The sequence below is a fragment of the Eschrichtius robustus genome, chromosome 13 (assembly GCF_028021215.1).
Source record: "Eschrichtius robustus isolate mEscRob2 chromosome 13, mEscRob2.pri, whole genome shotgun sequence".
NCBI classification, from domain to species: domain Eukaryota; kingdom Metazoa; phylum Chordata; class Mammalia; order Artiodactyla; family Eschrichtiidae; genus Eschrichtius; species Eschrichtius robustus.
In genome coordinates this window covers 53,400,636-53,419,778 of record NC_090836.1, presented here as the reverse complement: position 1 = coordinate 53,419,778, position 19,143 = coordinate 53,400,636, and the positions used below count along the sequence as shown (strand labels likewise).

Sequence of the window (19,143 nt, the reverse complement as noted above, 5' to 3'; positions counted from 1 at the left end):
GTGTATGTGTGCGAATAAAAGGAAAAGAGAAAAACAGATGTTCTAGTACATTTGGATGGATCTTAGCTTAGCCTTGAGATGATTTACCAGCTGTTCTTCTAGGTAAGAAATGAACTGCTTGTAAATCTCTCTAATTAACCATTAATAGATTTGAATTCTGTGAATTAAGCCATTGTGTTCTTTCCTAGTTAACTAGCAACACTGTAGACATAAATATATAAATAATGTCTCTCCTTCTGCTGAATTACCATATTGAAGTTAGTAAAGAAACTGAGTCTTAGCCTAGGAAACCTTACCTGTTCAGTTCCAATACTAAGCCTATTAAACATTTTTAAGGAGAAAAGGAATCTTTGAGAAAATCACTATGAGGCATGAAACAGAAATTTATAGAGTTCAGAGAGAAAACTACCATGTATGGCAGTAAAGCCGAAAGAATTTTTAGCAACAAAAACATACACTGGAGCGCCAGGAAGAGTTCAAAAGATTTTTACATAAAACGATCAGATACGGGCAAACAGATTTATGTACCAAGAGGCTCATCATGGTATTTTTGTATAATTGCAAAATCACTGGAAACAACCTAAATTTCTAAAACTAGGCGATTTGTTAAATAAAAACCATTATATGGACACTAAAAACTATGTTTTGAGAAATACTTAGTGATGTGGGAAAAATGTTAATAACATCATTAAATTTAAAAAGTTTAAAAAAGCAAATATGTTATAATTTTTAATAACAGATTTATTGAGATATAATTCACGTATTTGAAGTGTATAATTCAGTGGTCTTTAGTACACTCATAATTGAGCAACCATAATGTCAGTCAATTATAGAACATTTTCATCATCTCTAAAAGAAATCTTACATTCACTAGCAGTCATTTGGTATGATACAGTTTTTATCAAAGGTATGTAGTTATGGTATATCTACATAATGGAATATTATTTGACAATTAAAAAAGTACTGACACACGCTACAACATGGATGAACCTTGAAAACATGCTAAATGAATTAATCCAGTCGCAAAAGACCACATACTGTATAATTCCATTTATATGAAATGGCCAGAATAGGTAAATATAGAGAAAGTAGATTAGTGGTTGTCTAGGGCTGAGGTTGGTGGTGGTTATGAGTAAATGGGAAGTGTTTGCTAATTGGGATTTCTTTCTGGAGTCAGGAAAGTGTTCTAAAATTGATTGTGGTGATTTTCATAATCCTGTGAATATACTAAAACCACTGAATTGCAAACGTTAATGGATAAATTGTATGGTATGAGAATTGTGTCTCAATAAGCTGCTTTAAAAAGTACATAGGTATATATATATGGAAAAAAATATGGGAAGATATTAAAAAGGTTAATATTATCTTTGTGCAGAAGAATTATAGATGATCTGTTTTACTTATTTTCTAATTTTTCTACAGTAATCACATATTAGTTGCATATTAAACAATTATTTTTAAAAAGCACTGATTGGCTATTTGATGATTTTAAGGAATTACTGTTATTGTTTTAAGGTATGAGAATAGTATTATGGCTATGTTGTATAAAAAAAGAAAAGAACTGTCATTTCCCAGAGACACACACACAGATGAAATGATCGATGTCAGAGGGATGATACAAGGGGTATACTATACGTGGGACAAGACTGGTTACGAAATGGAAATTGTTAAAGCGGGGTGATTATTTATATTTATATTATTTATAAATAAATATATCTTTCTGTATCCTTTTGTAGATGTTTGAAATTTTCTACAATAAATAAGTCAAAAAGAAGGTAGGTTACAAATAGGAGAGTACAGTTCCGCTTTGTTTTTTGTTTTTTTTTAAAGTGGTAAAAACAGATTTTATTTAGAAGCTATTGCAATATGGGAAAAGAGACCTCAGTCTAGAACTGGGGTCAATTCCAAAGACAGCATGGGCAAGTGGGGATTTATACCACTTTGGCTTTTAAAAACAATTGTGACCTAAATGTCCATGGACAGATGAATGGATAAAGAAGATGTGGTACATATACACAATGGAACACTACTCAACCATAAAAAAGAATGAAATAATGCCATTTGCAGCAACATGGGTGCAACTAGAGATTATCATACTACGTGAAGTAAGTCAGAAAGAGAAAGACAAATGCCATAGGGTATCACTTATATGTGGAATCTAAAATATGACACAAATGAACCTATTTATGAAACAGAAACAAAATCAGGGACATAGATGATAGACTGGTGATTGCCAAGGGGGAGGGAGGTGGGAGAGGGTAGGAGTGGGAGTCTGGGATTAGGAGATGTAAACTGTTATATACAGAATGGATAAACAACAAGGTCCTACTGTATAGCACAGGCAACTATATTCAATATCCTGTGATAAACCATAATGGAAAAGAATATGAAAAAGAATGTATATATATGTATAACTTGAGTCACTTTGCTGTACGGCAGTAATGAACACAACAGTGTAATTCAACTATACTTCAATAAAAAAATAAATTAAAAAAACAGTTGTGTGTGTATATGAATATAAACGATCAGAATGCGTACACACTATTGATTCTCTTTGGGCAGTGGCATTATGGATGACAGTATTTTGTTCTATGTGCTTTTTAAATATTTTTCAAGTTTTCTACAATGACTACATGTTGGTTTGGTGATAGGTAAAAAATCCGCCCTCCTACAAAAAGAGTTTGCTTGTGTCCAAACAGTCCCCTAAATAATAACACATTATGATAACACATAATGAAGTGCAAATGTTTCCTCTGGGTTCACAGCCCCAAGGCAGTCAGGAAAAACCATGAATTGCTTGAGCAGGTCTACTAGAGCAAGTCACTTGGATCTATGCCCTAGGGAACCCCAGAGCCACAGTACACGGACATTTCAGAAGCTGCCCAGACTGTGTGGGTATGATCTGGAGCATTCACAAAACCATTCACAAAGTGGATGGTTTACAAAAAAAACAAAAACAAAAACCAAAAATCCTTGGGTGAGAAATGGAGATACTATCAAGCTTATTTCAAATTTAGATTGCCTTTGATGTCTTCATCTAGATAAGTAATTTTTAAAAAGAAATTTATAGTGAATTGGGGATGAATAGTGCACATTAAAAAAAAAAAAGAAAGAGAGAGAGAGAATGCTAAGACAAATTCCCTTTTACTACACTTGCGAGCAAGCTTCCAAAGAACGTGGTATTTAGGGGCATAAAAATGGCACAATAATAGCTCACCACACACACACACAAATCTTTCCCCAAACAATTCAAAAGTAGGTAAGCAAAAGGTAGTAGGTGTTCCAGAGACTTATGCAAACTCTTAGAAAAGATGAAAAGGGAGCTTTTTCTATACAATATAACTATCACATGAAATTACCTTAATAGGGAAAATCAAATCCAATTATGGTGATGCTAGAAGATGACATGGACAAAGCAATCGATCTCCATGAAACCTCTCTCTCTCTGCGCTAACATTTCTAAATCTTTTGCTTCTATCACATACTTAGATTGCATTTCTTTGTAAATATCTTATCTCCTCTAGTAGATTTTAAACCTCCTGAATGCAAAAATCAAGTCTTTGAATCCTGAGAAAGTTTTGCAACATTGTAGGCAATTAATCAACAGTCCAAATCATTAAAAATTTGTAATATCAATGAAAGGATATAATCATGAATGACATATTATGCCATTTTCAAATAATTCATAGACAATCCAAGAAAAAACAGATATATCATGGTCACATGGTAAGAGAAAATGCATGCCTAAAGATAAATCAATAATAGCCAGGAACCCCCTTTTAAATAGATTAGATGTTGGAAGAAAGGGGGTTGTTATATATAGTGCCAGTAAGTGTTCTTGAAAAACATCCCATTCTGCAAAATTATGCACTAAAAATAATAGGACTTATAATAATGTAGGGTTGGGACAGACTATTCAACATCTACTAAACTCTGTAATTAGAGCACTAACAAAAACATTAAAAATACTATTTAAATTACTAGCAAGTTAAATCTCTACTGGTGTGTGCACCTAGCATCCTTAGTGGCCTTAACCCCCGTGGACTCCTGCTTCTATGAGATGTCGGTCCTGGAGGGTATTCATTTACACTAGAGACTATTTTCATAAAAATTAGCCCAAGGATATTAACCCATTTTTTTCATTAATCCATTGTTTAAATACAGGGGGAAATGTCTCTGCAGCTTCTTTATTTGCACCTGCAGCATTTCATATAAGGCACTCCTTGCATAAAAGAAAGATATCTCGAGAGTTTAGAAAGATGGGACTGGAGTCGGAAGACAACTGCTCAGACTGCCAGAGCACCCCGGTCACTGTTCCTCACTGGATGCTTAGAGGGCTAAATCAAGAGTGTTGGAGGAGGAACTGTAGAGCTGGGCTTCTTCCTGGACCTGGACCTACCTCTTCAATGGCTAGGTGGCTGACAGAGTCTTGGTGCTCCAGCCGGGTGTCAGGCCTGAGCCTCTGAGGTGGGAGAGCCGAGTTCAGGACATTGGGCCACCAGAGACCTCCCGGTCCCACGTAATATCAAATGGCAAAAGCTCTCTGAGATCTCCAACTCAACACTAAGACCCAGCTCCACTCAACGACCAGCAAGCTACAGTGCTGGACACCCTATGCCAAACAACTAGCAAGACAGGAACACAACCCCATCCATTAGCAGAGAGGCTGCCTAAAATCATAATAAGTTCACAGACACCTCCAAACACACCACCGGATGTGGTTCTGCCCACCAGAAAGACAAGAGCCAGCCTCATCCACCAGAACACAGGTACTAGTCCCCTCCACCAAGAAGCCTACACAACCCACTGAACCAACCTTACCCACTGGGGGCAGACACCAAAAACAACAGAAACTACGAACCTGCAGCCTGCAAAAAGGAGACCCCAAACACAGTAAGTTAAGCAAAATGAGAAGACAGAGAAACACACAGCAGATGAAGGAGCAAGGTAAAAACCCACCAGACCAAACAAATGAAGAGGAAATAGGCGGCCTACCTGGAAAGAATTCAGAGTAATGATAGTAAAGGTGATCCAAAATCTTGGAAATAGAATGGAGGAAATACAAGAAACGATTAACAAGGACCTAGAAGAACTAAAGAGCAAACAAACAAAGATGAACAACACAATAAATGAAATTAAAAATTCTCTAGAAGGGATCAATAGCAGAATAACTGAGGCAGAAGAACGGATAAGTGACCTGGAAGATAAAATAGTGGAAATAACTACTGCAGAGCAGAATAAAGAAAAAAGAATGAAAAGAATTGAGGACAGTCTCAGAGACCTCTGGGACAACATTAAATGCACCAACATTCGAATTATAGGGGTCCCAGAAGAAGAGAAAAAGAAAGGGACTGAGAAAATATTTGAAGAGATTATAGTTGAAAACTTCCCTAATATGGGAAAGGAAATAGTCAATTAAGTCCAGGAAGCAGAGAGAGTCCCATACAGGACAAATCCAAGGAGAAACACACCAAGACACATATTAATCAAGCTATCAAAAATTAAATACAGGGCTTCCCTGGTGGCGCAGTGGTTGAGAATCCGCCTGCCAATGCAGGGGACACAGGTTCGAGCCCTGGTCCGGGAGGATCCCAATGCCGCGGAGCAACTAGGCCCGTGCGCCACAACTGCTGAGCCTGTGCTCTGGGGTCCGCGAGCCACAACTACTGAAGCCCGCGAGCCACAACTACTGAAGCCCGCGCGCCTAGAGCCCGTGCTCCGCAACGAGAGGCTACCGCAATGAGGGGCTCGCGCACTGCAATGAAGAGTAGCCCCCGCAGGCCGCAACTAGAGAAAGACCACGTGCAGCAACAAAGACACGATGCGGCCAAAAATAAATAAATTAATTTAAAAAAATTAAATACAAAGAAAAAATATTAAAAGCAGCAAGGGAAAAGCAACAAATAACATACAGGGGAATCTCCATAAGATTAACAGCTGATCTTTCAGCAGAAACTCTGCAAGCCAGAAGGGAGTGGCAGGACATATTTAAAGTGATGAAAGAGAAAAACTTACAACCAACATTACTCTACCCAGCAAGGATCTCATTCAGATTTGATGGGGAAATTAAAAGCTTTACAGACAAGCAAAAGCTAAGAGAATTCAGCACCACCAAACCAGCTCTACAACAAATGCTAAAGGAACTTCTCTAGGCAGGAAACACAGATAAAGGAAAAGACAAACCCAAATAACAAACCCAAAACGATTAAGAAAATGGTAATAGGAACACACATATCGATAACTACCTTAACTGTAAATGGATTAAATGCTCCAACCGTAAGACACAGACTGGCTGAATGGATACAAAAACAAGACCCATATATATGCTGTCTACAAGAGACCCACTTCAGACCTAGGGACACATACAGACTGAAAGTGAGGGGATGGAAAAAGATATTCCATGCAAATGGAAATCAGAAGAAAGTTGGAGTAGCACTTCTCATATCAGACAAAATAGGCTTTAAAAATAAAGGCTATTAAAAGAGACAAAGAAGGACACTACATAATGATCAAGGGATCAATCCAAGAAGAAGACATAACAATTGTAAATATTTATGCACCCAACATAGGAGCACCTCAATACTTAAGGCAAATGCTAACAGCCATAAAAGGGGAAATCGACAGTAACACAATCATAGTAGGGGACTTTGACACCCCACTTTCACCAATGGACAGATCATCCAAAATGAAAATAAATAGGGAACACAAGCTTTAAATGATACATTAAACAAGATGGACTTAATAGATATTTATAGGACATTCGATCCCAAAACAACACAATACTTTCTTCTCAAGTGCTCATGGAACATTCTCCAAGATAGACCATATCGTGGGTCACAAATCAAGCCTTGGTAAATTTAAGAAAATTGAAATCGTATGAAGTATCTTTTCTGACCTCAACGCTATGAGACTAGATATCACTTACAGGAAAAAATCTGTAAAAAATACAAACACATGGAGACTAAACAATATACTACTAAATAACCAAGAGATCAGTGAAGAAGTCAAAGAGGAAATAAAAAAATACCTAGAAACAAATGACAATGAAAACACGACAACCCAAAACCTACAGGATGCAGCCAAAGCAGTTCTAAGAGGGAAGTTTATAGCAATACAATCCTACCTTAAGAAACAAGAAACACCGCAAATAAACAACCTAACCCTACACCTAAAGCAATTAGAGAAAGAAGAACAAAAAAACCCCAAAGTTAGCAGAAGGAAAGAAATCATAAAGATCAGATCAGAAATAAATGAAAAAGAAATGAAGGAAATGATAGCAAAATCAATAAAACTAAAAGCTAGTTCTTTAAGAAGATAAACAAAATTGATAAACCATTAGCCAGACTCATCAAGAAAAAAAGGGAGAAGACTCAAATCAATAGAATTAGAAATGAAAAAGGAGAAGTAACAACTGACACTGCAGAAATACAAAGGATCATGAGAGATTACTACAAGCAACTATATGCCAATAAAATGGACAACCTGGAAGAAATGGACAGATTCTTAGATATGCACAACCTTCCGAGACTGAACCAGGAAGAAATAGAAAATATAAACAGACCAATCACAAGCACTGAAATTGAAACTGTGATTAAAAATCTTCCAACAAACAAAAGCCCAGGACCAGATGGCTTCACAGGCGAGTTCTGTCAAACATTTAGAGAAGAGCTAACACCTATCCTTCTCAAACTCTATCAAAATATGGCAGAGGGAGGAACACTCCCAAACTCATTCTATAAGGCCACCATCACCCTGATACCAAAACCAAAGATGTCACAAAAAAAGAAAACTACAGACCAATAACACTGATGAACATAGATGCAAAAATCCTCCACAAAATATTAGCAAACACAATCCAACAGCACATTAAAAGGATCATACACCATGATCAAGTGGGGTTTATCCCAGGAATGCAAGGATTCTTCAATATATGCAAATCAATCAATGTGGTAAACCATATTAACAAACTGAAGGAGAAAAACCATATGATCATCTCAATAGATGCAGAAAAAGCTTTCAACAAAATTGAACATCCATTTATGATAAAAAGCCCTCCAGAAAGTAGGCATAGAGGGAACCTACCTCAACATAATAAAGGCCATATATGACAAACCCACAGCCAACATCGTTCTCAATAGTGAAAAACTGAAAACATTTCCACTAAGATCAGGAACGAGACAAGGTTGCCCACTCTCACCACTATTATTCAACATAGTTTTGGAAGTTTTAGCCACAGCAATCAGAGAAGAAAAAGAAATAAAAGGAATCCAAATCGGAAAAGAAGTAAAACTGTCACTGTTTGCAGATGACATGATACTATACATAGAGAATCCCAAAGATGCTACCAGAAAACTACTAGAGCTAATCAATGAATTTGGTAAAGTAGTATGATATAAAATTAATGCACAGATATCTCTTGCATTCCTATACACTAATGATGAAAAATCTGAAAGAGAAAGTAAGGAAACACTCCCATTTACCACTGCAACAAAAAGAATAAAATACCTAGGAATAAACCTACCCAAGGAGACAAAAGACCTATACTCAGAGAATTATAAGACACTGATGAAAGAAATTAAAGATGATACCAACAGATGGAGAGATATACCATGTTCTTGGATTGGAAGAATCAACACTGTGAAAATGACTATAGTACCCAAAGCAATCTACAGATTCAATGCAATCCCTATCAAACTACCAATGGCCTTTTTCACAGAACTAGAACAAAAAATTTCACAATTTGTATGGAAACACAAAAGACCCCGACTAGCCAAAGCAATCTTGAGAAAGAAAAACGGAGCTGGAGGAATCAGGCTCCTGGACTTCAGAGTATACTACAAATCTGCAGTAATCAAGACAGTATGGTACTGGCACAAAAACAGAAATATAGATCAATGGAACAGGAAAGAAAGCCCAGAGATAAACCCACGCACATATGGTCACCTTATCTTTGATAAAGGAGGCAAGAATATGCAATGGAGAAAAGACAGCCTCTTCAATAAGTGGTGCTGGGAAAACTGGACAGCTACATGTGAAAGAATGAAATTAGAACACTCCCTAACACCATACACGAAAATAAACTCAAAATGGATTAAAGACCTAAATGTAAGGCCAGACACTATAAAAGTCTTAGAGGAAAACATAGGCAGAACACTCTATGACATACATCACAGCAAGATCCTTTTAGACCCACCTCCTAGAGAAATGGAAATAAAAACAAAAATAAACAAATGGGACCTAATGAAACTTAAAAGCTTTTGCAGAGCAAAGGAAACCATAAACAAGACGAAAAGACAACCCTCAGAATGGGAGAAAATATTTGCAAACAAATCAATGGACAAAGGATTAATCTCCAAAATATACAGGCAGCTCAATATCAAAAAAACAAACAACCCAATCCAAAAATGGGCAGAAGACCTAAAAAGACATTTCTCCAAAGAAGATATACAGATGGCCAACAAACACATGAAAGGATGCTCAACATCACTGATCATTAGAGAAGTGCAAATCAAACCTACAATGAGTATCACCTCACACTGGTCAGAATGGCCATCATCAAAAAATCTATAAACAATAAATGCTGGAGAGGGTGTGGAGAAAAGGGAACCCTCTTGCACTGTTGGTGGGAATGTCAATTGATACAGCCACTATGGAGAACAGTATGGAGGTTCCTTAAAAAACTAAAAATAGAACTAGCATACGACCCAGTAATCCCACTACTGGGCATATACCCTGAGAAAACCATAATTCAAAAAGAGTCATGTACCACAATGTTCGTTGCAGCTCTATTTACAATAGCCAGGACATGGAGCAACCTAAGTGTCCATCAACAGATGAATGGATAAAGAAGATGTGGCACATATATACAATGGAATATTACTCAGCCATAAAAAGAGATGAAATTGAGTTATTTGTAGTGAGGTGGATGGACCTAGAGACTGTCACACAGAGTGAAGTAAGTCAGAAAGAGGAAAACAAATACCGTAGGCTAACACATATATATGGAATCTAAAAAAAAGAAAGAAAGAAAATGGTTCTGAAGAACCTAGGGGCAGGACAGGTATAAAGACGCAGACGTAGAGAATGGACTTGAGGACATGGGGAGGGGGAAAGATAAGGTGGGACGAAGTGAGAGAGTGGCATGGACTTATATACACTACCAAATGTAAAAGAGATAGCTAGTGGGAAGCAGCCACATAGCACAGGGAAATCAGCTCGGTGCTTTGTGTCCACCTAGAGGGGTGGGAGAGGGAGGGTGGGAGGGAAATGTAAGAGGGAGGAGATATGGGGATATATGTTTATGTATAGCTGATTCACTTTGTTATACAGCAGAAACTAACACACCACTGTAAAGCAATTATACTCCCATAAAGATGTTAAAAAAAAAAGAAAGATATTTCTGTAGATTTTCCTTTTTTTCCCTTATGTTCTTCCTATTTTGCTTCGTATTTAATTTTGAGAAAGCCTGTCTTGGATCGTTACAAAACATTTACTGTGCTGGGAAAAATCATGCTGGAACCAACACAACTTCTGGGTTAAGTTAACATCATTTCTAAATGCACGTGAAGTAATTATGGCAGAGAAACACATATGTTTGCCGGACAGACAGACTGGTAAATGGCTGACCCAGGTACTGGCATATGTGACCTGAGTTTGTGGTAGGAGTAGTTGTAATAGTTGTAATGATGACAGCTAGCAACATATACTTAGGCTCATTATGTGCCAGGCATGATGCTATAAACGCTTAGTATGGATTATCTCCTTTATACACACAGACTCTATGAAGTAGATAAAGAAACAGATATTTAAAAAGATTAAATATTGATCTCTGCCCAAGGTTACAAAGTTGTTAAGGGGTGAAGCTAGGATTTGAACCTAGATCTTTCTGACTCTAAGGCTTCAGCTTTTAATAACCACAATTAAATAATATTTCTCATCTAATGAAAGTGTGATGTGATTTTGCAGTAGTAAGTGACAATGCAGCCCAATGGGCTTTATCCAGCTGGCATATGTAAACATAAATGTTCACGATGTGTGTACCTAGAAAACCACTGAACGTTAGAGAGTGCTTATAATTTTTGCAGATTTCAACTGTCTGGCCAAGCTGGTGAGGGAAATCTTTGCACATGGCCAAAGGAGAATTCCAGAAGTGTGACACCTTCTCAGTTCTCTCCAGCTGAGTCAGAGGCTGCTGTGATGACTCAGGCTACGCGAGGGCCTTGGAATGGACACGCAGGCACACTTCTGAATCCCACACACGCAACAGACTGTATGGGGCGGGGGTGGAGGTAATTATGACCAGGGAGTTCATACCCAATGAGATCTAGGACTTCAAGCGTGGATGCCAACCAAATAATTTTGGTGGAATTTTGACTTTTCATTTCACTTCTGTTTAACAACTATGAATTCTTCACTCACCACATGCCTGGAATTAACTATGCCAAGTGTTGGAGCTACAAAACGGAATAATCCATCAAGACCTCACACGCCCACGGAGCTAAATGTAGGCATTTCATTGAACCTAGTCCACGCTGGGCACTCTTCTTGGCACTTTACATGTATTAACTCATTTAATTCTATATGGACTAATGTTCTCCCTATTGTAGAGATGATGAAACTGAGGTGCAGAGAGGTTAAGAAACGTGCGGAGCAATGTGGACCTAGGATTTGAACCTAGGCTGTTTGAGTCTGGAACCTACGTTCTTAGCCTCTTCCCTAAACTCCCTGTAGTAGAGGGAGACAGAGAGGTTCAACGTAATTGTAATGCGGGGCTTTAAGAAAAATTATAGACATATGTATACAATGGAATATTAGTAGAGGAGAAAGTGACTAACGTTGCCTCGGGTACTAGGGAGGATGGCAGTCTGGGAGGAGTGCCAGTTCAGCAAATAAACCCTTCCTAGTGGATGTCAAATGGCTGTCAGGGACAGCAGATGAAACAGCACAGGCAAAGGCATGGAGGTGGGAAATGGCCTGGCGTGCCTGCAGGTTGCTATTGTTGAAATCGAAAGGCAGTAAGGGGGCTTCTCTGGTGGCGCAGTGGTTGAGAATCCGCCTGCCAACACAGGGGACACGGGTTCGAGCCCTGGTCTGGGAAGATCCCACATGCCGCGGAGCACCTAGGCCCGTGCGCCACAACTACTGAGCCTGCGCTCTAGAGCCCGCGAGGCATAACTACTGAAGCCCGCACGCCTAAAGCCCATGCTCTTCAACAAGAGAAGCTACCACAACGAGAAGCCCGCGCATCACAAAGAAGAGTAGCCCCCGCTTGCCGCAATTAGAGAAAGCCCACGCGCAGCAGCAAAGACCCAACGCAGCCAAAAATAAATAAAGAGAGAAAGAAAAGAAAGGCAATAGGGTAGTCGGCAGGAGATGAGTGCATAGAGGGAGAGAGATCAAGGAGAGGAAGAATTTCATTCTGTGAATTTGCCACACCAAGGAGTTTATTTTCAGGTGGGAAATACTGAAATAGGTTTTAAACGGGGTGGTGCGGTAGTGGTAATGTAACACTCGATTTGCCCTTTTGAATCTAGCTGGGCTTGAGAGGTAAGGAAAGAGGGCAAAACCTACACATAGGGTCTCCCAGTGAGAAACCAAGGCACTGGTGACGGGAATGGGGAAGGAAGGGTGAGTAGAGAGATTTTCTGAGGTCCACTGGACCTGTTGATTCAGGTGGGTGATTTGGGAGAGGAGGTTTGTTCATTAGAGTAAAGTTTGATTCTCATGAAAGCCCTCACTAAGTGATTTAAGTCAGCTCTACACCCTTGCCCAGGAATTTGGACTTAAAGGACACTACATTGATAGATGTATGGGACGTGACTGAGGTTAAATACCTAATTCTCAGTACCATTATTTTCACCTTCCTTCCTGTAGTGTCAAGAGCTCCCCACCCCCGGAAGAAAACAGCAATGCTTTACTCTGCTGCTGATTATGGGTTTCACAGTATATCATACATGGTCCCAGAGCAACTCTGCCTATTAGCTGGGGATGCCCACTGACAGATAATTACCACCTGCTATTCCTGCACTGTAATAATGATCATTTATCTCCTTTTACCTTCTTCTTTTTTTAAAAAAATTACTTATTTGGTTGCACAGGGTCTTAGCTGCAGCACGTGGGCTCCTTAGTTGTGGCATGCGAACTCTTAGTTGCGGCATGCGTGTGGGATCTAGTTCCCTAACCAGGGATTGAACCCAGACCCCCCTGCATTGGGATTGCAGAGTCTTATCCACTGCACTACCAGGGAAGTCCCCACCTTTTACCTTCTTTCTTGAAGTAACATTCAAAGATGGATAAATTACCCTACTCTTAAGATCAGTGGAGCAAACCAAAAACCAAAAGCCAAAAAGGAGTTACATTTCCATGCTTACAGCCTCCTCCTCACCTTCAGCTGGTTGGCACCTGCCTCTCTGCTCTATCCCAGATACTAACGGGGAAGCTCTCGGGCTCTATGGAGCCCGAGGAATGTTTAGGAGCAGAGCCCACCCAGTGAAGGGCAAAGCCACAGCTGGGAAGATGACTCACACTGGATCCAGAGAGAAAACAAATGGTCTCAGAAATTTGGTGGTGATGGGTAATGGTGGGGGAGGAAGATACAGGGAGAGGGGGCCACTGCCTTTTTCAGGAAATTGGTTAGTGAAATAATTCTAGTGGGAAAAGAATTGTTAAAAAAAAAAAAAAAAAAAAAGCCCACTTACTGACACAAGAAATCAGATCATTAAATCTTTCCTTAGGAAAGAGGGGGTTTTCCAGCCCACGGAAGTAGAGCTTTAGAACGCCAGCAACTGAGTTAATATCGTGGTTACTCTGCTCCTCAGCCAAAGGGTTTTCACCTAAAAAAAAAAAAAAGAAAAATTAGTTACATGCACATTGCTTCTCTTTTTATCTCTGAACAAAAATATGTTTCTATACTCACACACAGATTTCTATATATACATGTATCTTTTAATTACGTTTTATGGAAGATTATATGTTACTAAAATTAAAATAACTGGTTTAGATATCCTACCCCATGATTAACCTAAAAATAGTTGGTTAAAATAAAGCTTTTTTTTTTTTATCATATGCTACCAAATAATCCCTTACAAATTACCTAAATCTTAAAATAAAATATTGTGGGATTTATAATTGGACCCAACTTTTCTCTTTTTAAAGCTAAAATCTGTTATCTTAGGTTGACATAAATTCAAATACTATATTCTGTGTTTCTTATTCTACTGGGAAAAAGAAACAATATAGGTCTGTCTGGCTATGCTGTATGGATCAGCAAAATTTATCAGAAATACTACAGGATTCACCTAATTGTGAATACCGACAATTAAATAAATATTTCTCAAAGTGGCATGGTGGTGTTCACAACAGACTTGAAAGCTGCTTTCAGCAGTGGGAGATTTTGAAATCAGACAGAGGAATTTGAAAATGTACCTTCAGTACCAAGGAATTTGCATAAAAAGTGGAAAATTTAAAAATATATCACAAACATGAAATTATATTATTCTTTATGCTAAGCACTTTAAAATGATCAGGTAACTGACCTGGCTTGTCCACCTCCCTGAGAATCAAACTGAAATAAAATCCTTAAGAAGTTCAACATAATGTGCAGCCTTAAATCAAACTCCGTTTTTTTATTCACAGGTCTGCTCTTCTAAAGTTCACAAAAACTGTACATTGAATTTTAACTTTTTTTTTTTTGCCTCTTGGGGCAGCTTATTTTCAGGGACCTGTGGTTCCTTTTTCTCTGCTTCAAGGGCAGGAAATCATTGAATGCGAATTCACCAAAATATTTATTTTTTTGCCCACTGTGAGAAAGTCTTACCCAAAGGGATCACAAACAAACAACATACCAGGGGAATGTTCAAGGAAAAATAATAAAGCATTTTTGCTTGCAGTGGCTGGCACAGGAACCTGAGGCTTTACTGCATTTCAATTTATCTTGAATATGGTCCATGTAAGAGACTTGGACACTTAGCTCTTGAGAGGGGAGGCCGCTCGGCTCTACGCACTGTAAGAGGATTTGGAAGAGGAAAAACAATCTGGCTCCAAGTTCACCTCTTTACCCAAGGTTTCAAACCTGGCTCTGTGTCAAGTCTGGGTTAGGGCAAATGGGACCAAGAGGGGTTGCCTTGTCTCCAAGCCTTGATGCCCCTCCCTCTGCATCCTTGGCTTGACTTCCAAGCAGAGGCAGGAAGGTGCAGATGTATCCAGAAGCAGACACAATACAAATCATTATAACTGGAGAGCATTACTAGCTAAGAGCCACTACTGAAGAGTTAGGCACTTTCATGGATTATACCCAATTCTCACACCAGTCCTGGGATTCTGCAGATGAGGAAACCGAGGCCAAAATAAGGGATGAGTCACTTGACCCAAATCACATGATTAGTAAATGCAAGAGTGTGATTTGACTCTAGGTTCGCTTGATGCTAAAGTGTACGGTTTTGCTAATCATAATGTTTAGGAGGACTTATTTAGCCAATTGGGAATAAGAGTAAGGCTCCAACTAAGGTCACAGGGAAGGAGTCTGGCGATGGTAGTAAGAGCAAGGAGAGTTCCTGACAAAGGAAATAGACATGAAGCTGGGATGAGTCACCTCAAACAGCTGCTATGCAGGCCCAGGGCTGTTCTTGCCACTCTTCTAGAATCTTTCATGAGCCACCTTTGACAAAGTGCTGAGGATTATCAATGCCAGTCCTAAACCAGGATACAAAACTCATAGGCTTTTCTAGACTTGATAACAAAGTCTAGAATCTTTCATGAGCCACCTTTGACAAAGTGCTGAGGATTATCAATGCCAGTCCTAAACCAGGATACAAAACTCATAGGCTTTTCTAGACTTGATAACAAAGTCTTATGATTTTGGCTTCATTTCTTAGCTATTCTAAATAGATTCTTAACTCAACATCCACAACGAAATAAATGCAGAGAAAGGTTTTGAAGATATACAGAATAAGTATGCCACTTCACTCTACAGAAAATGATGACTTTTTAACAAGGTTTGCTTATAGGTGCAGACATGCAATTACCTCTCTCAAATGAATTTTTAATATCATTGACTTCCACCTGGGAACCAGACACTCTGAAAATCCCCTGATGCTGAAGACCTAAAGAGAACAGAAGGGAAAGAGCATGAAAGAACCCAACACGTCCTCCACGTCCCCCTTTTCCCAACAATTAAGTATTAAAAGGAAAGACATATTTACTGAAATACTCCTAGTAATTATTGTTTAAAATAAGAATATTGCAGTTTAGGGCTTACCATAGAGATTGATGAACCGAATACAGCTTTCCACAATGAGGGGGATGATCTGTCCTGAGTCCTGGGTAAAGAGATGGAAACCAGTTAACCGCAAAGAAGAGGCACAAATCACACATAATAATAAAGCTCATAGTTTAACCCTAGTTAAAGACTGACTTTTACTCTTTTAGATGATCATTGCCAAACACACTCCCTCTAAAATATTCCACAAGGGCCAAATACAAAATTATACTTAATCGAAGGTATGTTTCAGTTCTGGGGCAAACCAAATTAAATACATTGAAGGCAATCATGTTTCAACTTACTCTGCTGTGCCTAAAGATGTCAAGCTAATTCATCTTTTCTACTGTATGTGGGCTTACATATAGAAATGAATATATAAATCACTCATTTTTTAAAAGGTTATTTATAAAAGTAATTAATCTAATGGACCTGAAAAGAACTCTGTGTATTTTAAGCATAGCATCTCAGGACTGACTGACTGTACTAGTCACCAAACACAACCATTCAGCCATCTCAGGATCTTCTCTGTGGCATCCCTGGGAGTCCACCATCTAGACGATGACAGTTATAAAAGGGCTTACATGTTTCCAGATGCATAATATGAGAGCTGCTCATAATGTGTCATGTATTTATTTAGTTAGCATCAGAACTTACTGATCCTTAGAGATTTTTCACTGTTATTTTTTCATGTTTTAAGGATGGAGAAAAAAATGGCACCAATGCACACCCCATTAGATCTCATTTTCTTAGAAGGAACATCTCTTAGCCTTCTTTCTCCACATCTCATAATACAGTCAGTGCACTCTACTGAGCAAATGTGAATTCCGGAAATGTATTAAGACATGTACAGGATGACAAATGAAATGAAGGAGCTGCTTAGGTCACAGTGAAATATGTATCAAAGCCATGCACTCCATGTAGTTAAAAAAGGTTACCGAATATAGAGTTATTTTTCATGTTCTTTTCAGGCTCTGCTCTTTCAGGAATTAGAGCTTTAAGGTTAACATGGAGGTTCAAAATGATTAGCTGAAATCAGGCACTAATTCATGAGGAATTTTATTCTGCAACACAAGAAGAATTTGGTTGTCTCAATCTATTAGAACAATTCAGAATCCACTAACCTTTCCAATTAATCAACAGGGCAAGGAGTGGGAATAATGCAGTCCAGCAATCCAACTTTTTACCATTCCTAGAATGGGTAATATACTTCTTGAGGAATGGCTTCATTTTCGGTTTTAAGACAATCTAATCAGTGTATAAACCAGTTAACGGTTCAATTACTTCTGGAGCCTGCATTAAGTTTCTCTAATTAGTCAATTTGTTTCGGGAATGTAAACTTTATTAATTGTGGACCAGCTGGCTCAAGAATAGCCATATAACTACATCAAAACTTACTAAATATGAGAGGAGATTTTTCTTTAGGATACAAACTTTTTTTATGTGAACAATTCCTATAAAACTGTAATCTAAAAGAGCAACAAATATTTAAATGTAAATGATAAAAGGAGAATATTAGTTTGCAACTCAGCTGAACTTAGGATTAAAACAAAAAGAAAAACCAAGAACAAAAGGTTATTAAAAGGAAAATGTTTGCATTAAGAAAGTTCTAAATAAAAATGTGTTAGGTTTGTGTATTATTTAAAAAATATTTTCGTCTTCACATTTGCTTAGGCAACTGCTAATCTTTCAGCTATCATCACTATTTCATTCGGATATCATGAATTTTGGAGTCAAAAAGTAATGAATGTGCATGTTTTAACTTAATGTCATGGATGCCAGATACTTTGGTAGAAAATATTTTACAAGAAGGGAAGCAATGGGCTGTGCTCCATCAACCATTCAAACAAATCCCTCTGTGTCTCAGTTTCCCCATGGGAAACAGGAAAAATGGTGTTTTTCTCGCTGTCTCACAGTGATATTGTGGGGACCTCAACTGACTGAGCACTTCTCAGAAGTGTAGGGATCTCTGTATCCACTGTTTCACTGCTAGGACCAAAGATTCTTTAATATGCCATCTGGGACAAAGAGGAGCTCACATAAGTGAATTTTCCACGATCAGTGGTTTACTCCTCCTTTCGTGCCTAAATCTGGTTTCGTTTAACTGTTCTTAATGAAAAATCTTTTAAAAATATAATATGTGCTTTCCTATGACCTTAAGCAGTCATTCTTGTACTGTGCTATCAAATATAATGGAATCATACATCTGCTTCTTTGAGCTTTTCTATATTCTCCTTCTCTGCCAGGCCATCAGTAGCACAGCCCAGTGGTCTCATTTTATCATTCCCTTCTCTCCATCTAGTTTGCCCCTGCTTGTGAGCCCTGGGCTGGGAAACCAGATAATCAAATTTGACAATAATTTTATATTAAATTAGAGCCAATAAGGCTCTTCTGGGTTTAAGGCTAATGGCAATGGATTCGTGATTGTTCTGTAGGTTGTCCAGTGACTTTTCACTCAATTCCAGGGTTAGGGCTCAGTTTTAAGGTTGCCAGATGCTTTTAATCTCTGTATGTATGCCTGTGTCTCTCTGTCCACATGCATGCACACACACACATACATTTTTTAACGATTAGTGTACATAGCCAATAAAAGATCTGTCTTTAAAGAAAGCAAGACAGCTGTAACATATTGTTAAGGGAGGTTATCAATGATGTGGTTTCCTGTATAAATTTAGTCTTCAGAAACACTGCATCCCATGTCATGAAATGTTAGCTATGAAAGAGTAAGTTCTTCTCTTTTTTGTATAATTTACACAAGGGTCCAAAATCCAGTATTAAATGTGCATTTGGTATTTAACATTGACTCTCCTTAATAAAAGCCCCTGACCCAAATTTAGTATGTTTGCCAAATACATAATGTAAAACCTAAGAGTTTATCCAGTTTTACT

General features: G+C 38.3%; 1 protein-coding gene across 2 annotated transcripts in view; it reads right to left on the bottom strand.

Moving 5' to 3' along the window:
- The window catches only part of SRGAP1 (SLIT-ROBO Rho GTPase activating protein 1), a 278,005-nt gene that overhangs the window by 34,014 nt on the left and 224,848 nt on the right, over positions 1–19,143 (bottom strand). For both annotated transcript variants that reach the window (XM_068562033.1, XM_068562032.1), the window contains exons 13-15: positions 16,256–16,316; positions 16,023–16,100; positions 13,698–13,832 (exon numbers count right to left, since the gene is read on the bottom strand). In XM_068562033.1, coding sequence (XP_068418134.1) covers positions 13,698–13,832; positions 16,023–16,100; positions 16,256–16,316 — 274 coding nt within the window. The remainder of the gene's footprint in view (positions 1–13,697; positions 13,833–16,022; positions 16,101–16,255; positions 16,317–19,143) is intronic.